This window comes from Ixodes scapularis, unplaced genomic scaffold (assembly GCF_016920785.2).
Source record: "Ixodes scapularis isolate PalLabHiFi unplaced genomic scaffold, ASM1692078v2 PGA_scaffold9__187_contigs__length_104089568, whole genome shotgun sequence".
Classification (NCBI taxonomy): domain Eukaryota; kingdom Metazoa; phylum Arthropoda; class Arachnida; order Ixodida; family Ixodidae; genus Ixodes; species Ixodes scapularis.
In genome coordinates this window covers 70,115,440-70,140,532 of record NW_024609884.1, presented here as the reverse complement: position 1 = coordinate 70,140,532, position 25,093 = coordinate 70,115,440, and the positions used below count along the sequence as shown (strand labels likewise).

Here is a 25,093-nt window from a genome sequence, read left to right as displayed (position 1 = left end):
GTAATCGTTATTTCACGTAGTTGATAGAACGAGCTGTTCTAAGTTGGTGTCAGTGCAGCAAACACAATTAGTGAAAAATAAAGGGTGTTCTCACTTAACCGTAGCACTATTTTCCGTACCCTTTTTCCACCCTTCAAAAGTGAAGGGCGCTCTGTGCAACATCACCCCATTTTACGGTTAAAAGGTATCTATTGCTCGAAAGAAAAGCGCTGGAAGGGCGTAGCTATGAGTGCAAATCTTTGGAACACCCTTTTTACACCCTTAAGGACGTATTTTTTGTTGTGTCTAGAGATGATAAGGTTCACCACACGACACCCTTTTCGCAGCCAATCAATCTTTGCAAGCGCGAAGGTAGCCACTCTGTAATATCTGGAAAATTATACACATGCGGGATTCAAATCCAACAAGATATATACAGGTGCGCAATTGGAGCTTGTGTTTACTACGCACGACAGTCAAGAGCATAAATCCAGTTGATTCAAAGTCCGATAGTCAATATTAATCTACAATAAAAAAACAATATACCAAACGCATTTGACGTGACGTTTGCAAAGCGAGACTTCAAGAGGAAGGACAAATCTGATTGAAAAAGTGTACAATGGCTATGACAACAGTAGTCTACACGAGTAGAAATGAATAAAAGTACAAATCAGAAATCTTCCCGTGACAAACGATGCTTCCTAAGCATGCTCGAGATTAAAGTAAATATGATATTCACGACAAATGACTACAGCTGCAGTACCAGCATCCTGGATTTTGCCTGCTAGATTTAGTGAGCTTGTAATCAATTGCGACTGAACAACATGTCAGGTTGTAGCATGTGCCTATATGTAGTAGGGATTTCACTTTTGGTTTATGCGGAACAAAAAAAAAATATTTTCAGAAATTGGACGCGTACGACTGCTCGACGAATCTCTTGACTGAAGGCAATGTGCTCTCGGATTTCGCAAGGAAACAAAGAAAGGACTCCCTTTTTTATGGGTATTGAATTTCGTGAGCAAGTAACTATAGTTTTCAGTGGGACAACCTATACACAAAAATATATGTAAAGAACAAATGGAATCACCAGTTTTACACGCCCTCTACAGCAGATAAAAACGCAGTGCTGAGTTTATAAGGTCATTCGCATCAATATTTGTTGCATTTGAGCAAGACCGTTGCAATATGTCTGAAACAGGCACTGTTGAGATCGCACAGAACTTTACGTCGGACAAACGAAATCAGGCTTGCCCGAGGTGCCACTGAAACGTCGATGCTCACTGGGACGAGAATGCCAGTGAGCATCGATGCTCAGGTCAAACAAGCAAATTCTTTACCTAAAGAGCCACCCCCTCCTTCTGTCCAGCTAGAACATCGTTTCGATGGTGAATCGCCTTTGCCGGTTGACCCCAAGACGAGGACAGGAGGATCCCAGGGTCCCGCAGAGCAAGCGCTAGCTTCCAGCAAGTTGCAGCACGTGCCTGGAAGGCAGGCAAGTCAGCAGCAGCGAGGGCGTCATCAGTGGTGGCATTCATGGCGGCAAGATGAGCCCCTGGGCTCAATGGTGCCGTTTGGCGCTGTGCTGTTGGTGCTGGGGGTGGTAGCTGCAGCTGCGGTGGCTCCCACCGTCGATGGAGTGCTGGTCATGGGGCAGGACGGTCGCTGGAGCAGCAGCGAGCTCGTGTCCGTCGGCCAGCAGACCGCGCTGTTGCTGTTGGGTTCGCGTCTGCCTGAGGGTCCCGGTGAGGTTGGTGTCACGTCCAGAGAGGCGCCCCGAGGCGGCAGCTGCGAGCAGCACCACGTTCTGCCGCTGCCCGGTCTCGACAGCAATGGCTCCGCCAGCGTGGTTCTGCCCTGGCGGGGTCGCTGGTACATCTGCTTGCGTCAAGGCAACAGCTGGATTCACCAGGGTTCCGCGGTCAACCTAAACGCGTAAGTGAACTCACCAACTCAGTTGCTGAAGAACGTGCTTAGAGCAACGGCTTCGCAGCGCAGGAGACCCGGAGGCTGCTGTGGTGTCTGGACTGCGTTCTGCCACTTTTAGCGTGTCCGAAGACGGTGTCCTGCTGGTGCCCACGAACGAGGAACTTACGCTGGTGCTACTGGGTACAAATTTCTACGAACACACCAATGTGTCCTTGACTAAAGAGCATGCGACGCGGGGAACCAGGTGCCAGCAGCCGTCGTTGGCCGTCTCGGATCTGGAGCCTCTGCACGGGGGCCTGGCGGCCAAGGCAAGGACAAGGTTTACGTCTGCCGGACGTTATCGGCTGTGCGTGTCCCGCGCGAGACACTGGATCCACCAGGGCAGCGACGCGCTGGTCACACTTGAGGCCCAGGACAAACTGATCCCGGTTTGGGTGCACGTTGTGCTCATTTGCGTGCTTCTCGTCTGGTCTGGACTCTTCAGTGGTCTCACGTTGGGTCTCATGGCTCTTGACAAGACCGAGCTCAAGGTGATCGAATCCTGCGGTACCCCCGAGGAGCGCGAATACGCCCGCAAGATCTTGCCGCTGCGGCACCGGGGCAATTACTTGCTCTGCTCATTGGTCCTTGGAAACGTGTGTGTTAACAGTAGCTTCACCATTCTGCTTGACGCCATGCTGAGCTCGGGCCCTGTCGCCATTGTACTGTCCACACTAGGCATCGTCCTCTTAGGAGAGATAATCCCTCAGGCCATCTGTTCGCGCTACGGGCTCGCCATAGGTGCTCGCACAATCTTAATCACCAAGCTATTTATGGTGCTGACGTTTCCACTATCCTGGCCCATCTCCAAAGTGTTGGATCTATGCCTGGGCGAAGAAATCGGAAGTGTGTTCGACCGGGAAAAACTGACCGAATATCTGCGTATCACCAAGGACTATGCAGATTTAGAGAACGAGGAGCTCAACATCATCTTTGGGGCCTTAGAGCTGACTAAAAAGACGGCCGCGGATGTCATGACGCGTATCGAAGACGTCTACATGGTGCCTTATAGTGCAGTTTTGGACTTTGAAACAATGAGTGAGATTGTTAAGCGCGGCTATACTAGAATTCCTGTATTCGAAGGTAGCAAGCAGAACATTGTATCGCTGCTCAACACCAAGGATCTGGCTTTTGTTGATCCGGATGACGCAATTCCTCTCAAGACACTATGTCGCTTCTACAACCACCCCCTGAGCTTCGTCTTCGAGGATGAGACCCTAGATTCTCTGCTCCGTGAGTTCAAGAAAGGCCATTCGCATATGGCATTTGTACGCCACGTGGTCCAGTGCGAAGATCGCGACCCCGTTTACAACATCACGGGCCTAGTGACTCTGGAGGATGTCATCGAAGAAATAATCCAGTCAGAGATCATCGACGAAACAGATGTGCTAAGTGAGTGGCTTTGTATTTTACACGCTTTCTGTGCCTGACTGCATATTATTTTTATTTGCAGTGGACAATCGTCGCAAGCAGCGACGCAAGGATGCTCAGTTGCTACAAGACTTCAGCGATTTCCTCAAGATCGGTGGGGGTCAGCAGGGGAAGAACGTAGTGTCGGCGCAGTTGGCTTTTGCGACATTCCAATTCCTGAGCACAGCAGTGCGGCCCTTCACTGCCGAATTTGTAACACCCATTGTGCTGCGGCGACTTATGGCACAGAACATATTCTTTACTATCAAACCATCAGCGGGCAAAAGCCTTTTCGATGCCGGGAAGCAGTGCGATTACTTTGCTGTAGTGCTTGAAGGTCGCGTGCGCGTTACGGTAGGAAAAGAGAATCTCGTTTTTGAGGCCGGGCCTTTCTCCTACTACGGATTACCTGCGCTGACAGCAGACAGGGGTAGTTTTGTCCCAGATTACACGATCACGCCACTCTCATATGTGGTTTATATGAAGGTAGGCCATGGTGTCTATGTGGCTGCTCTGCGAGCTTCGCGCATGTGCAAGACGGACGACCCTGCCGACGTCATGCTTCAAGAGTCCATATGCCAGTTTGAGGAGCCGCCAAAACAAACGCCGTCTCCAACGGCTGATGGTACCGACCACAGAAACGTTTCTTGGTCTGAGCCGGCAACTGCCTGAGAATCTTAAGAGTTTATTAAATGAATATGCATCAACGGTTCAACGATGTTCTGGGGAGTCGTCTTCGTTGGCGTAGCTCGTGTAGCGGATGTCCGAAGAGGCGCTGCGCAGCAGCAGCGCCTGAAAAGCCAAGCAATCATGCAGGTTCGACCTTGATAGCCCCACACCCACGTGCTATGTCCAATTCACTCACCTGGTTCTCTTGGCGACCGGGCGGATTCCTCAAGAAGAACATGAGGGGCGAGTAGATGAAGCACACAGCCGCCGTCATGTAGAGCAGCCTGCAGACAAGAACATGTTGTTCGATAGGCTGGTGACAGGCGCGGTGGTTCACTTACGCTCGAAAGCCCATGGTCTTGACAACGCTGCTACTTATAATAGGTCCTGCGAGGAAGGGCAGGATTGAGTGTTCCGCGCGCGACTCCGTGAGTCAGTGCTTACCCAGGACAAAGCCGATGCAAAAGGCTGTGTCTCCGATGGCGTATACACTGCCATATACAGACGAGTGCCGGATGTCGACTAAGTAGCCCAGCATGGGCATCATGGACGAGTCTACCATACCGATAGCGAATCCGATGCCAGCGTTGGGTGCGATCAGGTCGTTCACATTCTTGGCCATAGGAATCTGCGTCGGAGCGCCATGTCAGGTTTGTGCGAGGCCCGCGCGGCGTGGGCTACTCACGCAGACGAGGCAGATGCCGATGATAAAGAGTCCCATCATGGAGGAGAGCCAGCGGCCCAAGCGGTGGCCCATCGGGCCGAACAGGTTGGTACCCACGAGGTAGGAGATGCTTGCAGGCAAGAAAACGGCCCCCTGTTGCCACCGCGGAGCCTCCATGGTGTCCATTAGCCAGAGCGGCAGCGAAGGCTCTAGCACGGCAATGCCCATGTTGGCGAACGTGATGGCGCCGGCCGCTGCCAGGATATAAGGGTCTTGGGCCAGGGACTTGAGCGAAGCCCCCTGTACGATGTCCCGGCGCACTTTGGGCTGCAGCACCACCAGCTGCAAGACTAGAACGTGCCCCGAGGGGCTGTGGCGGTGGGCCCCAGGGGCCAACGGGCAGTTTACTCACGGCCGTCGAGCAGGGTCACGGCGGCAAGCACCAGGAAAGGAGCGCTCTTGCTGACGAATTCGTACATCGCGCCGCCGAAGGGTGGCCCAATCATGACGCCTAAAGCCAGACCGCCCATGGCGATGGCCATAGCATTGCCGCGTTCCCGGTCGTCCGGGTACTTCTCGGCCAGCATGCCCATGCCGGCGACGCTAGTGCACGCGGAGCCCACACCTTGCATCGTGCGCGCCAGGAACAGCGTGCCATAGCTGCTGCCCGCGGCGAACACTGCGTGCGGAGGTGGCGGGCTATGCAACGCGTGGCCCGGCGCGCGCCGTGCGGGGCTCACTCACCCAGTGTCGAGACGAACATGATGACGAAGCCAGCGAACATGGGCACCGTGTAGCCGATGCGGTTCGTGAGCGGACCCACCACCGGGTTGACGAGCGCCTGCACAACAGGTTTGGAGGCGAACATGACGCCCACCTCGACGTTTTCGTTGTTGAGCAGCTCGTGACGCGTCTGCTTGTCTTGGGGACTGAGTGTGCTGGGGCTGGGCTCTGGTTCCGGTGAACTGCTACCCGGGGGTACCAGGGTCCGACCGGGCAGCTCCCAGTCGCCGGGGTCGGTCGTCGTGCCCAGCAACAGCGCGGGGCCGCTCGTCGGCGCGGCGCTGGCATTTTCAGACTCCTTGTTCAGCTCGTAAAGGAAGTTTGGAATGATGGGCACTGCGGGAGGAGCGAGACGAGTGGGCGTGCGGGGCCGGCCCCCCGGGCCCCGCGCATGGCGGCCGATCGATCGGCTGCCCCGTCAAGATGAAGAATCGATAGGGGCGTTTACCGACGGTGGTGAGCAGCATGTTGTCTAGCAGCAGCGCCACGGCCACGATAAGGAGCACCAGCCGCCGAGAGTCCCGGCAGCCGCGGATCAGCTCCAGCAAGTGCATGCCGATCGATCACCTGCGGACGCCATGACTGCAACAGGTGCGCGCAACAGGTGTTGGGCGCGCTCACCAGCAGCCCCCGGGGACGCTGTCGCCGTGTCGACTGAGCCCCGCGGGCCCCCGGGCCCCGCGCCGGCCCCAGGCGACGCACGCGACATCTGCCGGCGCCCGGCGCGGCCCCCTCCAATCGAACAGTGCGCGCCTCCGTGGGGCCCTTTATTACTTGCCGCCTCATTAGCCAGCCGCGCAAAGCGCAGCCGGAGACTGCCGAACCCCACAGGCCCGCCACAGGACCCCGAACAGCGCCGCCTGGACGCGAGCGCGGCCGCCGGGCCCCCACCTATGCCCCTCGGGGGCTGCTCAGGGTTCCCTGGCAGGCCCCTGTTCCGCGTCTTCGAGGACAGTCGCCCCTGGCAAGCGCTGCAGTCGACCCGGGGGCCGCAGCGTGGCCGGCCAGGAAGCCGACCCCGTCCAGCACCACGCGCACGAAGCAATGTAGCAGCTGCGGGCCAAGTGGAGCTTCGCGAGAGACAGACCCCACGAGTCGAGCGAGAACAGCGCGATCGAGAGGCGCGGCGGAAATGAAGCGGTCCCCTACTTCTGCGCCCGCTCAAGGGAGCGAGCGCAGAGGTTGGCGCCCGCTAAACCATGCCGGTGCCGCCTTTGGAATCAGCAAGAGCAAGCTTTGGTCGCGAGCGCAGAAACCTCTCACGAGCCGTGGCGTCGAGCTTTTTCGAGGCTCGACGACAGGGCGTCATACAGCTGACAAACTTCAGCGTCCAGCAGCGCCGTTGCGGGTTGCTGCCGGAGAGTCCCTCATGCGGCCCACAGAAGCACGTCCGATAGCGTGGAGCTTGTGCAAAGCAGATATCAAGGGTGTAGATGGACCGACAATAAGTCCGTTGCGACCTCCGCCCCCCCCCCCCCCCCCCCCCCTCCATTTCAGACATTTATATTTTATGTTAAGTATACGCTAGTGGAGTTTCTGGTGCATTTTATACTTGTATCTGACTAAGAGTAAGTAACTGAAAAAAATAGTAAAGAATCCCCATCCTCCACCTCACCTGCCTCCCCCCCCCCCCCCCCCCCCCTTCCTCCTCCAAACAATTCTGAAGGCACTGACCGACTCGAAGTTCGCTGGGGAATGTAGGAAGTCAAGTACGTGGACAGCCAGACGGAAGCCCGGGCAATGTAGCTGCACATGTGCGTTGTCGAGGGCATGCAGTAACGGTCCCAACAGGCGCGAACCCGCAGCATAATTTCGGGCAACTCTCCGGTCCGTGGTCCGGACGCGGTTTCGGCGAACCCGGGTGGCCAAGGGGAGCGGGATGTTGCGAAGGCTCAGCACCTAGACGAGGGCCTCGCGGTTCGGGAAGCTACACTACCATCCGAGGTTCCAACTGAATCTCAGGCTCGTGCAGCCTATAACCATCGGCCAAGAGTAGGACGGCCGCTGACAGGACTTCAATCCTTGTCGTCTGATATCAAGCCGTACTGTGATTCGGAGCTTGGCCCTGCAGTGGGTAGACGTCAAACTTAAGTAATTTCCTTTCCAAATGTAATTTAATTTCTCTTATGCCATTTTGCTCCGAAAATATTTAATTACAATTAGGATTACGAGTTCACAAAAATAATTCGTACAAATATGCATTACTTTCAGAAAGGAATGCAATTACTTTACTATTAGTTTACTTCCAGTACCCGACTTCAATAATGTTGATGTGAAAGCAGTTTGTCCGATTGAAATGTATTGGTGGACTCCTTCACTCTAAGAAATTCCTGCGCGTCTACTTACCCGCAAAACACTCAGAGAGACGATCTCTGCTATCTACGAAATCAGCTCAGCGAATGATGAGGAGGAATATCTGTTTAGGCCTAAAAATGATGTCTGCGCTGTGGCATTACGCAATGCAAAGCGGCATGCTTGCATTGCGTAATGCCACAGCACAGACTTAATTTTGAGGTCTAAACAGATGTTTCGCTTCATCATTCACTGAGTATTGGGGGTTGTGGGGATATTTAGACAGCGTGTATATGTGAGTTGGTCAGCCATTTCAAAGATGCGACGAGTCACTCGCTGTAGATGAGAAATTTAGCCAATGCAGTACGACTGCTAGCCTGGGGTCTTTAACGTGCACCACGCAGTAGTGATACACGACCGCACGCCGATACGATGCTCATCCAGATCGAAACGGACAGGGGTGGGGATTGCACCCAGGATCTCTGGGTTCTGCAGCACGAGCGTTCGCTCCACGTGCTCCGAGCTGGTGTGCGCTAGCCCACTCCGCCACCGATACCCCGTCATTCGCTGAGCTGATTTCGTAGATCGCAGAGATTGGCGTTTCGATTGGTTAGCGTGTAAGCAGACGCGCAGCCATTCCTCAGAGTGTTGTATGGCCATTGAATATTCCGTTTACGGAATTTTGCATTCGTCACATCGTGGGACATTGTTTTTCTCTTTATTACCGATATGATATATAGGAACCTGCGTTCTGAATATGATACAATTCAGTCGGGTTTATCATTGCAGCTCAACTTCAAGGTAACTGTGACCTATCCTTGTGAAAGGAATCTAACGGAGGCAGAAACTCTAATTATTCTGAAAATGAACGATACTCATTGTGTAAGATACTTAATGAACACATCACAATCTCATCATTTTGATTTTCCACCTTGACAATAGAAGACACTCTCGCTTTTTATCGGGCATCTTCTGTGTCCCTCTGCGACTGCTGTGGTTTGACAGTTGCCCAGCCGGCGTTCAATGTCGCTGGCCTGGCGAGTTGACGGCAGAAGGTCAATGAGGCAGACAATCAGCGTATTTTCGCCTGCCAATGCTCTATAATAGGAAGCTCCAGCATCACAAAATCCCCAAAAGAAGTTGTAATTGTAATTTAAGTTTTCCAATAAATGCAGGTAAAAGTAATGAAATTACAACTGCGATTACATCTAGTTAAAACAATAAAATACAATTACAAACTACTTGCACAAGTTACTAATTTACAGCAATTCTATTACTGTCATTGAATAGATACCGAAGTATGCTATGCTTTGTTTCACCTTATCTGCGAGCGAAGCCAAAGCTAAAAGCGCGAGACCAGCGCTTTTTGCGTTTCTCCCCAGCTCGCGCGCTCGACCAAAGCCTGAACGCACGGAGCTTTCGTGCTCGCGCTTCCAGCTTTGCCTTCGCTCGCACATAGGGTGAAACGAAATATATATGCGGCGGTTTCAATAATGATGATGCTGACGCGGCTTCCGAAGGGATGCGAGGTAGGACGAAGACGCACCAGGGCCGGTTTGCTAGCCAAGAGGGGTATCTTCCCACACGAGGAATTTCGAGGTCAGGTGACCGGCTCCGTGGGGAGAAAGTACCTAGCGTTCCAGCCGATTCCGCTTAGCCGACGTAGGCCTTGCGTGCTGTTTTCTTTAATTATCGATTAACACGACCTTCCCCAGAAATAACTTCACATGCCGCTTTTGAAATGCACGAATGTGGTTTATTTCACTCGCATTTCAAGCCTTTTCACCATTTTTCTGTGCGCAAAATCGAACTTTAATATTCGAAGCGAGGACGGACTTGCGGCAGCCATTCGGCTGCAACATAACGTTTCTCGTCCACATAGAGCCGGTCACGTGACTTCAAAATTCCTCATGCGGGTGATTTAATCGTCGGGAAAGATACCCGCATTGAACGGCAAACCGGCCCTATAGGGGTCCGACTTTGTTCAAGGCGAGAGCGTTGTCGGCCGCTGATTAGACCTGACGCTACAGCATGTGTGTATCAACCAATGGGAGTTTTTAGACCCGCTGGAGAGTTCAATCGGGCAATAGTTTGGTGAAAACGTTTCACCAACATACGAATAGCGAGAGAGGTCTCGCGGCCTTTGATGTCCTTGTCCTTAGTACGTACCGTATTTACTCGAGTAATAGCCGCACTATTAATGAACAAGGCCTTTGCGTCTGCTTTTCCACAGGACAAATATACAGCCGATCATTGCGTTGCGCATAAAAACCATGGCGAATAACCAGATCGAGAACACGATTCTCCAAACAAATGCAATCTTTACAGATGGTATCTTCGCATGAAAACGTTATCTCTGTCCTGTAAACCGCTGGAATCATGCTGTCGATCGCGGTGATTGGAAATCTGCGTGCTCCGCGGGAAAGCGAACACTCAGGTTTTCTTCATGAAGAGTGCGGCTATTACTCGAGTAAATACGGTACTTCTTCATGCATTCATCTGTCGACGTTAGCTTGTGTACGGCAGCAAACAACTTGAGATTTGGATGGACAGACATTTTGATGAACAATATCCTCTGATAGTCTTATTATTCATAATAATATTAGTATTAATAATAATGTTATTATCATTACCATTATTATTATTAATATTATTATTATACCACGTTGGATATTTTAAAGTACAGACCAGATAACTTTGGACTTGTGCACAATCGATATAATTGTATCTAAAGGGTAGCGGACATTTCATCGAACGCCGTTTCATCGAATGAATGGACATTTCATCGAACGCCATTTCATCGAACGCCGTTTCATCGAATCGCTAAGGGCCGTTTCATCGAATTTCTCTGTATCGAGTTTTGGGGCATAACAGTGCTTTATAGATGTTTTACCTTACATTTGTTAAGACTAAGGTTGTCACTTGTGAAACTGTCTTTAGGGTGGAGCCAAATTACTAGAAATAAAAACCATTGGTATAAAAACAAATGGGTATGCGACTTACTGAAAAGTTTTACTCATGTACCTGTCAGAAAACATGACACTGGAGGTAAAGGACCGGCACTTAAAACACTTTTGAATGTCTGTGTCTTTTTTTTTTTTTTTTTTTACCGGCTGTCCGGGGATTTTGGTAATGTGCCATTCACACCAGCTCATTTGCACACTTACGCTTAGTTGAAAGTTTATTCACGAAAAGAATTTAACTGCCAGGGCAGCACACTTATAATAAAACGATACTCTGCCAGGAGAGCACACGAAATAAAACATAATGATACTCTGATTATCAGCTTTATGCTCAGATTGAACGTTTCTGCTTTTTTTTTAGTTTTCAAACTCTACAGAGTCAAAAGCTGCACAAAGTGTCAGCCAACATGGTTTCGGGCTACACCTGGACTGGAACCACCTCCCCTTCACTGTCAACTTTATTACCGACCCTTTTTCCTATGAATCATCTTCAGGACGCTTTCTTAGGAAGGCCAACCCGCACCAGATAATAGTAAAGCCCTGGGCGTACTCTGTCACCCAAGAAGACAGAACCCTTTCGGATCCTCACATAACCCAAGGTTACAGGTACGCGCTGTCAACGCTTCCCAGAAAGCACATCGTGCTTTCTGTTTTTTTTTTTCTTGTCTAATTTTTAATTGTTTTATGTGACATGGAGAGGGGTCATTGTTTCATGGAGGCTTTCTTCTCAAAGCAGGACATGTTCACAATGGAACTTATCTCGTCACAGCATACTGTGATTTAAAAAAAAAGGAGAATTAGATGACGTTGTGTATAAAAATCAAAATAAATTGCAAAAATATTGCAGGCTGTAACAGCTTTCGATGCAAAGGCGTTCGATGAAACGGCTTCGATGAAACGGCGTTCGATGAAACGGCGTTCGATGAAACGGTGTTCGATGAAACGGCTTCGATGAAACGGCGTTCGATGAAACGGCGTTCGACGAAATGTCCGGACCCAGTATCTAAAGCGTAACTTTGTGCTCAATTAATATTTTCATTATTTTATGTAAACATCATATTCTGTGTTTAATTCTAAATAATTACATGCCAGCCGTGCACTATGCGGTATATCCACCTGTTCGCCGGTATTTCAAGCGTATTAATACCAGCTCTGGAAAAAATACAGAAGTGTCATCAGCACAAACCACGTTGTCAAACGTATGCGGTATGTTAAAACATCATTACTACACTAAAAAGACATGAAGCAGAGTACACTCTAAAAAAAACCCGTGCGTCTACTTTCCCACACAACACACGGAGAGCCAATCACCGCAACTTACGGAGGCAGCTCAGCGAATGACGATGCCGAAACATACGTTTAGACCAAAAAACGCAGTCTGAGTTGTGACATTAAGCAATGCAAAACGTCACGCATACATTGCTTAATGTCACAACTCAGACCAGACTTGTACGTAATCCGTTACAAGTAACGAAATTACTTGTAAACCCTTGCATTTATCGGTAATTTAGTAACAGATTAATTTCATATTTTCTAGAGTAGTTTTAAAGTAATTCCCTTACATATTTTACGTAACGGATTCCTTGTAATCCGTTACATTTTTTTTCTGGACCAACCCCCCCCCCCCCCGCAGTGTTGTACGGAACGGCGTTCCAAGGAACGGCGTTCCTGGAACGCGTTCCTTTTAGGAGGAACGAAGGAACGCCGCCGTTCCATTTTGCATCGCTGGAACTGGAACGGGAACGCGTTACATTTTTACTGGAACGGAAAGAGTAACGGCGTTCCTTTTTTTCGTCCAGTGGGGTCATTTTTATTTTATTTCTAACAGAGAAAGTATGAAGATACAAAAACAATATCTTTACGAAGTGCAGGATCTCGTTAACGTTTTGGTCACTAAGCTTATGAATTATTTTGTGTGGTCCTCGCTTGCTAACACTTAAGGGTGCAGGAGAGCTGGTGGGCATTGATTCTTTTTTGAGTGCCCGAAACTGCGGTACAAAAAGAAAAACTTTTAGTAGTAGGAAAAGACAAAGAAGGAGGGTTGTTTTCAACTTGGTTACCTTCTTTTGTTCCACGAATCTTTACACACCCAAAAATTGTATTCTGACTACAGCCATTTCTGAACTTCAATAGCGAGACCTACATTTACCACAAGATCACAGATTGCCAGATATCGGACTCACCCTTGTATCCCGAACATTGGTCACTTACAAGATACACAAAAAATAACCTTTATTCCTTCGCTTGTCCCCCAACTTAGAACTGAACAGCAAATCCAACCTTCACAACGAGGTATTGGTAGCTTTCAAGAGTGACTTTCCAAAAGCCCTACCTTCTCCTTTACTTGCTCGTCTCGCGAACAGCGACATTGAGAAGCAACTGTTGTTAAGTTCTAACACGGGAGTCTGTTAAATTGAAACGAGCGAGGTTGTTGTAAAACGCTCGTGCTATCTTGGGTAAAAGTACACTTGGCTCGTCTGAATTGTGCGTTACAAGCATGGACATGGTTAATAGCTGAGATTTTTGAATCCCGGACAAAAGCTCACCGGACAAGAGCTCACCGGACAGAAGCTCACCGGACAAAAGCTCACCGGACAAAAGCTCACCCATTTTTCCACAGACCCGGACAAAAGCTCACCCATATTTTCACAGACCCGGACAAAAGCTCACCACGAGAAAATTTTATGTTGGTCTTACCACCAGTGCGGACAACTTAGGTGCATGCGTGCGACACAAAAAGGCAACGATAAATTAAATCTGACAGGCGCATGGTTTGTTGATTTTAGTAGAAACAAGTTTATTTATCGATTGGTTAGAAGCGAATGCAGTCCCCCACTAGCTCCAGCAGTCTCGGTAGATCTCGATGTGCATGCAAGCCCTCGCAAATATCTCTAAGACGATTCTGCAGGTGCAGAGTAATTTTTCGCACCCGCTTTACGGTGGGCTCACCTCTCCGGGCTTTTGTCAATGCCGTGGCAACGAGCGCTTGATTTTGCTGTGGGCATTCAATCAGCCTCAAGACGCTTGGATGGGCGTGGCCGACGAGCTTCTGGAACCCGGTACTCTATCTTTCGCAGGTGTTGCTCATCCGGTCTTTATCTTGAAGAGTCGTGTCGTACATATTCCACCGTACCGGGGGAAACTCCGGTCGCTGTCGGCGCAGAGTCAGGCGAAGGGAAGAATTCGCTCTGGGTGCCGCCGCAGATGGAACAGAAGCATAACGGAAGCGGCCGTTGAAATACGAGCAATCAAAATAGTCCAGCAGGTAGCGATGTCACCGGTAGACTTTTCCCTGGTGGTTAGTTCTTGTAGAACAAGCTGTGGTGGAAGGAACCCGAGCCTATCTAAAATCCCGCACAACTTTTTGTAAATTGGTCATCTGTCTTGTACTTTTACAAAAGGCCGAACTCCCGTTCTTTCGAAGTATTTTTAAAAAATTCGCAACTCAATGGTGGATGAGGTACAAGTTCTTCTTAAAATGGTCCAATGTCCATTGCGTCCGCACTTTATTTCAGCCCGTGTTTTGCCCGGGTAGGAAAAAAAAAAAAGGAAATCGAGGTGAGCTTTTGCCCGGATCTGTCAAAAAATGGGTGAGCTTTTGTCCGGGTCTGTCAAAAAACGGGTGAGCTTTTGTCCGGTGAGCTTCTGTCCGGTGAGCTTTTGTCCGGTTAGCTTTTGTCCGGTTACCGAGATTTTTACCATGAATATATCAAGAAATGAAACCCTGCTTCCGCGTGTTTTCTTCTCCGGGTGCCCTTCCATCACGACATACAAACTCGTATGTTGACTATTAACGGGATAGATAAAAAAATAAGAAAGCTCTGCTTGATTTAACTAAATATGGTAATTAGCAAAAAATACAAAAGTAACGTATATGTAACGATACGTTCCATTTTTTAAACTGTAACGGGAACGAGTTCCTTTCTCACGGATGGAACTTGTAACGGGAACGCGTTCCAAAAATCAGAAGGAACGAGGAACGAGCTTTCGTTACTTTTTTTGAGGAACGTGTACAACACTGCCCGCCCGGCCCGCCTACCTTTCTAAAGAATTATTATTATTTTTTTTTTTTTTTTTTTGGGGGGGGGGGGGGGGGTTGATGTCGAGCGCAGTGACACTGTCACGCGAATTGACCAGCGTAGAGGGAGGCTTGGCACTCTTAGTTCCGCAAAACCTTTTTTTTTTTTTTTTCTGCAACACTAAGCCCTTGAATCTATTTTTCTAGACCCTAACAACAATGTCAAAAAATCCAAATGAACATTTCCACTAAAAGAAAAAAGAAAGGGGGGAGGAGGGGTCAAGTTATGTTAGCTTTTTTTAGTCCCTTCGTTTTTTTCTTTGCGATCGAAGGCGGGGAGAGGATTTGTATGCCTCTTCGGGAAGCTCGAGGCGGTAAGTGCACAAACAAGAATTACCAATATCCTTCTCGGTTATAGACTACGACCATTTTCATAACGTCACAACACGAGACAACGCTCCGTCTACCCTAAAATCCACTAAAAGAGATGTCATAATATGTGAAGGTATTATTGCCACAAGCATGCATGCTCGTTCGTTGCTGTACTTATCATCTTCTTTTAGGAAACAGGATGCATTTTTTTCTGTTTCTTTCACCTTATTTGACCCTGTTTTAGAAGCTACTTTCTTTTTTGTAGTCCAACTTCTAGGGTTGGCCCACTTTATTTGTGAATTCCAGCCAGGTTATCTGCATCTCAGTCACCCTTTTTGTGAGTCAGCTTTTTGCGAGCACTTCAAAAATGGTAATAGTCTTCCTTTCTTCTTCTTCCTGTACTGACCCCAGCAGGAAGCATCTTATCTCAAGCAGATATTTTACAAATAAAACATAATGGTGGCTGACGTAGACTTGATATTCTGGCTTGATGAGAGAGTGAAACTCATGAGTGGGGCCATAGCGCGGCTTAGTACTCTGCCCTTCGCTGCCTGTGGCATCAGCGGACGTCTATTTGGAGAACACCTGAGTAAACTGCAGTCGGTTCGTGCTCCGTGCGTTTTTGAACAGCACTAAGAAAGGTACACAGGGCAAACGTGCGTTTACATTTCGTTGTTTTAACCGCCGTCCTAATTAATTGTTGTTATGAGTGTCCTTTTTTTATTACTTATATTTATTTATTGGAAACCTTTTTTTTTTATTCACCAACGTCTCAACCGAGGCTCGACCTGTTCAGAACCAAAGGAAGAATATCGAGCCAAACCTTATTTATTATTGAATTATCAGCTTACTGTTACAACTATATGCTTTGCTATTATCTGGCAATACATACCGGTATAGTAAGATTGACATTATTATTTTAGTTTTGGCTAGATCCTAAATGTATGATGACTTCTACAGCTTCGCGATTTCGACAATGGAGAATTTTAGTAGATCGTCCCGATGAGTCCGATAACGATACCCGATACTCCGCCGCCGCCTTTGCGCATTCATCATATCGTTATGGGGATATCGGAAGTATCGGAACGATCTACTAAAATTCTGAAATATCAACCAAGGGCTGCAACGATGAAGCTTTGCTCTATCTTCGAGGTAAATAGTACTTCCATCGCTTCGCAAACAAATCTCAATGCAGAGCATAAAGCATTCGTGACGCACAATATGGCGCTCCCATACAGTGCTTCAGTTCAATGGGTGTTCAGCGTAACAGTCGACATATATAGTAAGAAATAACGCAAAATGTCAGACGAGCCTTTCGAGAGCAAGCTCTTGCTTAAAATACTCAAGGTCATTAAATGGAACAGGTTGCAACAATAAGAACTTGAATAACCCTCTTCCCTTCGTTTCTTCCTTGAGGGCAATAATGTTGAAAGTAACGCCACGAAAGTAACGGATTACTTTTTGGGGTAACGGTCGCTTACTTTTATGGCAGAGTAATTGTAATTGTAATAAATTACAATTTACCCTCGAGTAATTGTAAATGTAATTCCTTACTATTTTTCAGTACACTCTTAGAAATGCCCGCTTGTCTCCTTACCCGCAAAACACTCGAAGAGCCAATCTCTGCGATCTATGAAATCAGCTCAGCGAAGGATGAGGCGGAACATCCGTTTAAACCTAAAAATGAAGTCTGCGCTGTGGCATTACGCAATGCTAAGCGTCCTGCTTGCATTGCGTAATGCCACAGCGCAGACTTAATTTCGAGGTCTAAACAGATGTTCCGCTTCAACATTCGATGAGGTGTATTCGTAGATTGGAGAGATTGACCCTTCGAGTATTTTTCGGGTAAGTAGACGCGAAGGCATTTCTTAGAGTGTAACGTGCACAAGTTTGACTCGGACTACGTTTTTTGGTCTAAACATATGTTTCGGCATCGTCATTCGCTAAGCTGCCTCCGTAAGTTGAGGTGATTGGCTCTCCGAGTGCTACGCGTGAAAGTAGACGCACACACGTTTTTTAGAGTGCGGGAAAATGTAATAATGTAATATATATATATATATATATATATATATATATATATATATATATATATATATATATATATATATATATATATACGGGGTGTTTCAGAGAACGCACGCCAAATCGCTTCTGCGAAAACTACTCATCGCAACAAAAAAGGCTTGTGGCCCTGGGCCCCATTTAAGAAAATTTTTTTAAAGTACGGGATAATTAACTTGTTCACTATTTTTGCCTAATTAACGTTTTTAATAGTGTGTTTAAGGGCATAGTTTAAATTAAAAAAAAATTGCTCAGCATCATCGAAAAACACTAAACCAACAAATTGCAGAACGATAGAAGGCACGCGAAGCACTTTACGGCTTTCTGAAAAACCGCACAAATTCGACGGGTTTTTAAGTTTCGATTTGTTATCGGAGCGCATCTCGGCCCCGGCAGCACCGCGCCCCGCGGAGAAATAGTGCAACCAACCTTTGCTGCGCTGTCATCGCGCGACGCAGCAGAGTCTGGTTGCACTATCTCTTCACGCGGCGCGGTAATGCAGGGGCCGAGATGCGCTCCGATAACAAATCGAAACTTAAAAACCCGTCGAATTTGTGCGGTTTTTCAGAAGGCCGTAAAGTGCTTCGCGTGCCTTCTATCGTTCTGCAATTTGTTGGTTTAGTGGTTTTCGATGATGCTGAGCAATTTTCTAATTTAAACCATGCCCTTAAGCATAATATTAAAAAGTTAATTACGCAAAAATAATTAACAAGTTAATTATCCCAGACTTTAATAATTTTCTTAAATGGGCCCCTGGCCTAGGACCACAACGCCACAAGCCTTTTTTCGTTACGATGAGTAGTTTTCGCAGGAGCGATTTGGCCTGTGTTCTCTCAAACACCCTGTATATATATAGTTTAGTAAATCGTCAATTCCTAACAGGCAGATGTAAAAAAAGTCACTGAAAACTTTCTTTTGCACTTCGTTTCTGCACCGGTTCCGGCGTGTCAGTATGAAATTTTATTAGCTCGTTCCAATATCTCCGATATCTATAGCCGATAGAGTTAGGTTGCATGGTCAAAGGCGTCGGCGAAGTATTGATTGATTGATTGATTTAAATACCTTAGGACTCCCTTGGCGGTATTACATAAGGGCTGGGTAGAAAACAGAAAAAACGGGCGGCAAAAACTCTCCGAGAAAAAGCGCATAAAAACAATTCAAAGACAAAAGCATCAAAGTAGATGAAAAATATACACACAAAATAGTTACGCACCAATTTAGAATACGATATCTATGCTTCGTTTCACCCTACAATGGACTAAAGGCAAAAGCTACGGACCGCCAGATCTAATCACGAGCCACTTAGAAATTGTGCGGTATTTCGCTTCGATGCACGTATTGGTGCCCGCGTCTCGGACCACTGATGAGGGGACGGGTGGAAGGAGGTTCGAATTGAGAGCACTCAGTGACTCAACAATTTTACATCGCAAAGAAAGCCACGACATTGTAATCTTTGCAGCGTCGAAGCTATAGAAATGATGCGGCGCTTTTGCATTCGCGAGCAGGATTCGTCCACCGCTAACCAATGCTAAGAGTGTCATAGTATAGCGTGGAACGTGAATGGACCTGGCGGCCCGTGGCTTTCGCCTTTAGTCCATCGTAGGATGAGACGAAGTATAATAAAATTTCCTTCAATTTTGTTGCATCAAAAGTTGCGACAACGTTTGAGGGAAGACCGGTCCAATCAATGGCAGTGCGTAAAAATAAAAAAAAATTTGAAACGTGACTGTTCTGGTTTTTAGGGGCGAAGCTCCTTAGGGTCTAGGCTTGTCCGGCGTCCGTGCTCACATCGATTGCCAACCCATCCGTCTTCTTAAAAAAAGAAAAAAAAAATGTTTGCGCAGTCGACAGGATTCGAACCTGTGCGGGGAGACCCCAATGGATTTCTAGTCCATCGCCTTAACCACTCGGCCACGACTGCGGGTCGAGTTGCATGTAGCCGCTCAACGCCTATACAGGAGAGGGCGCTGCGGTCAAATGCTTATATAATCGCGTTAAACTTTGCATGCATTGGCTCAACGTTTATTGACGAGAGGGCGCTGCGGTCAAATGCTCAAATGCGTATATAATTACGTTCCATAACACACATTCTCTTTCTGACATGGATCGTTGACTTAAGCGGTGGAGATGCGTTCCCACAGCTTCTAGCGGATCCAAGCTGATCCGCTACAAGAACCACTGGCTCTGCATTTCACCGACCATAAAGCAGTAATAATGAAGTCGAAACGCAACCCAGAACTCAGCACTACCTATGAGCAATAAAAAAAAAAAATCAGCACCATCAGCACTGCCTATGAACAAAATCAGTATCATCAGCACCACCAGAGCTTCGCCCCAATCAACATCATTAACCACGTGGAGATGCGGTCATTTTTTTGGCTTGCTACGTTGATGGCCCGTACGAGGGTGACGGGGTACTGAAGATGAGATGTATAATGACCGGAGGCACGGACTGTAATAAAATGTGTGAAAAGGAGATAGCCTAGCAAGTTTGCGATGTCCAGAAATGAGAGGAAGACTGGCGCGGATTCTAAGAGAAAAGACGCTTGTGAAAGAAAAATAATCTGTTCTGGACTGATTTAATGTTATTGGTGAGATAAGCTTGATGTCGGTTCAAGGTGGCAGATGCGAACTCGAGTTTAGGACGGACGAGGGATGAGTAGGCAAGCAGCTTTAGATGAGGAGGGGCCAGTTTAAGGTTTCGCTTCAAAAAGTCTGGAGCTCGATTAGCAGAGGAGATAGTGTGTCTGATATGAGCGGCCCTAGAGATCAGATGAAAGGTGTACGCCGAGATACTTATACGAATCGTTCATTTGCAGTGGTGTGCTGTTAAGTCAATAGGAAAATACGGAAGGGTTTAAACGACGTGTAAATGATACGAGCTTGCACTTCTGAACGTCGAAGAACGTCAGCCATTTTTCACACAATGCTGGAATACGAAAAATATCATCTTGTATGAGTAGGTGATAGGATGGGTAAGTCACTTGACGATAAATGACACAATCATCAGCGAAGAAATGAACATCCGATGAGATGAATAAGGGTAGTTCATTAATGTATACCAAAAAGAGAAGTTGCCCGAGAACCCATCCCCTGAGAAGCACTTGAAGTGACTTCTGCAAGAGAAGACGATGCCTGGTTAGCGGTTACAAGCTGCCCTTGGTGGGTAAGAAAGTTAATAATCCAGTTTAGGGCCGAGGAATCTAAATTAAGCTGAGACTATTTGAATATGAGACGTCTACGGGAAACCTTACAAAATGCTTTGGCAAAGTCTAGAAAGATGGCGTCAGTTTGAATATTTGAATTGAGGTTAACATGCAGGTCATGAACAAAACATGCAAACTGTGTTTCACAAGAAACGTTTTTTTTTTTTCAAAAACCGTGTTGCGAGGAATTCATGAAGTTGTTATTTGTCAGAAAGTGAATGATTTTGGAGTAGATGATGTGCTGCCTTAGTTAACACGAGACGTTGTTAGGGAGACGGGGTGGTAGTTTGAGGGAGAGCACTTGTCGCCATTGTTGTAGATTGGAACGATCTTCCCCACCTTGCAGTCGTATGGCAGAATACCGGTTGAATGCGACAGGGAAAAACGTTTAGCCAATATCAACTTTAGATTTCCTTAGTATTCTTCAAAATATTTACATTTATTTGATCTATACCTGCAGAGGTATAGATAAACTTCGTTTAAAGTTTAGTATTTGGATGCAAAATAAAAGCAATGGAGGGTTACTTTTAACAAGTGACACAAATAGAATTTTCGCATCAACACCCCAAAACAGAGGAAGCAGTCCTCAGGAATAAAAAGTGTTTGCTGGAGGAGCAACAGAAAAAGAAAATGTGTGTGTGTGTGTGAGGGGGGGGGGGGGGGGGGGGGGCTTAAAAACATACTATTTTATAAAGTTTCCTCTGCCCCGTATCTTCGCGACAGACCACCGAAGCGTGGCCGCGGAAACTATAATTTGTTTGTAAAGCCACTCTTGCTAGGAAGTGCGTTTTCGGGGTACTTGACGCTCGCGCCGTTCCTCACGACGCTGCACCCAGCAAGAATAATTTGTCTCTCAAATACATGGCTTGCACTGAGCGCGAACTTTCTGCTGCATGCATATTGAAACACTGGATTTGATTTTCTCATCAAGAACAAATCGCAATAACCACTAGCATAGCACGTGCATACCGTGTTATACAGTTCAGTTTTCTGGTAAAATGTGATGTTCGCAACACTAGAAATTATCCAAATTGTAAAGTTGAGCAGTATATATAGCAATCTCGCGATGATATACGGCAGCCTAATAAAGTGTTAAAGCGCATGACTGATAAAGCACAGAGTTGTAAAGTGAGAGCCCAAGACAAGTGCACGTACAACCGAATATAACATTAGCCTCCCGAGGCAATATTTCACGAAGTTTCGAGTTCATGCAAGCTGTTGCCCAAATGTGATTTATGTTGGGAACAACCTTCACCTGTCCTTCGCGAATTTTATGTGTAATTAGTTAGGTCATTGCTTCTCTATGTACTACATTTTTCAATAAGGCATCGTGTATCAAATTCTTTTGAAGAATACCCAATTCATGATCTTTCTCTTTCTGCACATTTCGTGTATTTGCCTCAAGATCTATCATGTGAGCACAATCGCCTTTTTGACATACCCTGCGACCTGATGTTTCATACTGCCAAATAGCGAACAAAAAATCACGTCTCCACAGATCGGCTCAATAACTGACGTATTTTCAAGCATCGTATTCACGTGCCGGTCTCAAGCAGTTTTCTGAACTTCAGACAGTCAAATTTATTGATGATAATAAAAATATAATTAATTCCTGACCGAAGACTTGACAACATAAATAAAGGGCTGATCTCCTTAAAAATATACACTATAAGTAAATGCTCACCCAGATTACTTGAAATGTCCTCTGCAAATCTTTAACGGCGTTTTTATCGTCGATAGAGGTGTAGGAGTGACTTGGGAGGGCCTTAAACAAATTCCTGATTTTGAAGCTGATTTAAATAACTATGTGTTCGTGGCACATGTATAACTTCTCGAGCATATAGAAGTATGATTGCCTTTTTTGTGCGATGAACAGCAATTTTATGTGTCTTTGGGCTGGACAAAAAACAAAGTACAAACAAAGTCGTCATAATTCTGCCACGCGCCCCTGTGGGGCGCGTGGCAGAATTATGACGACTACGCAAGCAGACCGCCAGAAAGTTATTAATTAGGTTGCTGCCATGTCGAGTAGAGTATATACTCTGTTATATTAAGGACAAATCATTAAATAGGAAAGGTGATGCTTATTTTTAAATTGAATTGACCTGCATCTTGACAAGAACAAACCTCAACAGTCAGGCTATACCAGTTTATCCTGTACAAGAAAATGTTGATTTCTATACACGCTATTTTAGGCCAGATTTGATCTCAGTTCGAAGGTGTGTATAGATTAGAGTGAACAATTTTGATCAGTCCTTTCTGCATCATTCTTCTCCTGCGTCACGGTGCTGAGTGTAAACAATGCTGGTCTGAAAAACAACCGTTGTGGTTGCCGCTCAGTGTTTCTATAAAATGTAGACTGAAAGGGCTTGTCCCTAAACTTTCGTGACGTTTTGAAACTAATATTGCTCAGGGGCGTCGTGATCATATATATCGTAAAATGTACTTCGTAAACAATATTTCACGATATATAAGCCGACGAGGTGCCCATTCTATGATTTTATGCGCTGTAATTAATGCCTTAGTTCAAGAGCACAATTACGATTTTACTTTTAATACTGCGACACAAAGTTGTAACAATCACGGGTATTTTAGGCGACCAATCACACTTCGTCACAACCTTTCAATTCAGGTAAGATATGTGTGACTGAAGTAAACAAATGGACGTTGAGTCGTATATACACGACGTCTTGCATATTAATGTACATTTTCTTTTACTGTACCGTCCATATTAAATAACGCATTTTTTTTTTTTTACTTTTGGTAACTGAAAATAAAAGTCACAAAAGTTTTCACGGACGTCACTGCCGGGGCTTATGGTATACGTCGCCGCCATCGCCAAGTACTCACATAGTCTCAGTTTCAGGACGCCGCCGGCAACGCTGGCCTCTGCTGCACCGTTTTCGGTGCGCGTTTCTATCTCTTGTGTTTTCGTGTTATGTGCACTTGCGGTCACAATGGTGCAGGAATGCCGATCTGCGCGATGTTCGGTTGCCGCAGCAGAAGCAAGTCCTCCGCAAAGGATAGTAACACAATGCCATGTATAAGGACGTATTGTTCGCCGAAAGTGATACACGAACAGCTTGAACGCACAAAACTGCTGTCCGAGAGACACCGGAGCTTTTGGCTTGCTCGCATACACCGGGAAAATTTCAAGAATCTCGACAACGACTGTTTCTGTGGTCGTTGTTTTATGGATTGCTGAAACCTTACGTTCGTACACTGTGCACTTTGGCACAGAGGCTTAAGGCCCGCCCACATTTGCGTCGCGGAGGCTCGCCCCGCGACACTGGTCGCCGCGGGCTGCCGACCAAAACCAGTTTTCGCCCTCAGCGGAGCGACGGACAGCTCCGCCAGCCGGTCCTTGCGCTGTTCAGAGCTCGCCGCTCCTCGCCGCAGAAGAAAGGAGTCAATGGGAGGTGGCGTAGATAGTGACGTTGCGATGGCATGGCAACACGCAAGACGGTTTTCAGCACGTCTTTCACATTCGGAAGAAGCGTAGCCGCGTAGAGTTGTTTCGTTTCGTCTGCTATCCCTATTTCCCCCAATGCCTTCCCCAACGGAGCGGTTCCCCGAAACTGCGCGACTGTTTTTTTTTATATGCCAAGACGCAGCCAGACTATACCTAGATAAGGACGCTAAGAGCAACCGCGGGGAAAATATGAGAGGATTTCGGAATTACAGGTGAGTTTCTCCGTGGCACTTGTTGCATGTCGCACGTGTTGTGATCGTGGTCTTGTTGATTTAGTAACACTCTCGAAAATATAGCCTTCATCTCTGGCACGCCGCGGGCGCAGCAAAGCACTGACCTGTCCTTCGGTGTTTCGAGAACCAACTCGGCTGGACCCCAAACCTGGGCCTCCTTCCCTTCAGAGCGCGGCGACGTCGCAAAATCAACGAGCAGACTAGGGTAATCACTCACGCTGATCACCAGGTTATCATGGACACCTTCCATGTGGGCGGCGAATGCGGTTTCGATACTGATATATGCGAAAGATGAGAGCCGAAACGGAAGAATATAACGAAGAGCAAACGACGAAAGAGCGGGAAATCCGACGGGAGGTGCGATCGCGAGAGGCAGTGCTGTCACGTGTATGCGTATGCGACAAACGCTAACCACATTTTGCGCTTTGCGTGCGCTATTTTTTGGAAATTGCGTGCGTACGCATAGCGTCTTTGCGCTCCTCCGAGGTGGATGCGTCATGAGAAGTTGGCTGAAGTCAACACGAGCACGGTTAAAAAATGGCGACTCCCAGGACCGCGGCTGGGGCCGCTGTGGCGGCGTCGTGAGCGCGACGTCGGCGGCATCCTCGCGACGCAGTTTTAATACTGGGCGACATTGTTCTCGGTTTGGAAGACATAGTAAGGTGGGCAACGATTACCGGCAACTTGATGCTTGCGACGCGCTAACAGTTCTCGGCGAAGGCATACGGTGTGCGAAGGTCAGTACTGCCAGAACACGAGACCTTTCTTGCCGAGGCGACACGAGCGGGCACGACCGGTCGACCGCTTCCGTCGCACTCACATTTAAACAAATCTAAAATGTTATTTTAAAAAAAAATGTTTTCTTTTGTTACAGCATTTTGTGTGTGAAATAAGTATTGTTACTGTATCTTGGTGGCGTTGCAAGCACGAGATGCTTGGGCTTTCGCGTCGCGGCGGCAAAACGCTATACAGGGTATTCCAAGGTAAACATAAACAAGTAATGACG

The 25,093-nt window shown here is 47.3% G+C and overlaps 2 protein-coding genes and 1 non-coding gene across 3 annotated transcripts; 1 reads left to right on the top strand and 2 right to left on the bottom strand.

Moving 5' to 3' along the window:
* The first annotated feature begins 1,540 nt into the window (after positions 1-1,540).
* Positions 1,541-4,026, top strand: LOC8031471 (unextended protein). Its single transcript, XM_002405768.4, has 3 exons — positions 1,541-1,911; positions 1,970-3,336; positions 3,398-4,026. Exons 1-3 carry the CDS (start codon positions 1,541-1,543, stop codon positions 4,024-4,026), a joined length of 2,367 nt encoding a protein of 788 aa, XP_002405812.4.
* A 39-nt stretch (positions 4,027-4,065) lies between these two features.
* On the bottom strand, positions 4,066-6,024 carry LOC8031472 (synaptic vesicular amine transporter). The gene is made up of 8 exons (XM_002405767.3): positions 5,919-6,024; positions 5,432-5,806; positions 5,100-5,366; positions 4,709-5,037; positions 4,468-4,651; positions 4,365-4,410; positions 4,220-4,307; positions 4,066-4,146 (listed from the first exon to the last, which is right to left on the bottom strand). The coding sequence occupies exons 1-8, from the start codon at positions 6,022-6,024 to the stop codon at positions 4,066-4,068; spliced, it is 1,476 nt and encodes a 491-aa protein (XP_002405811.3).
* A 12,991-nt stretch (positions 6,025-19,015) lies between these two features.
* Trnas-aga lies at positions 19,016-19,097 on the bottom strand. Its single transcript has one exon. It is a non-coding gene; the product is annotated as a tRNA-Ser (tRNA).
* Positions 19,098-25,093: the final 5,996 nt, after the last annotated feature.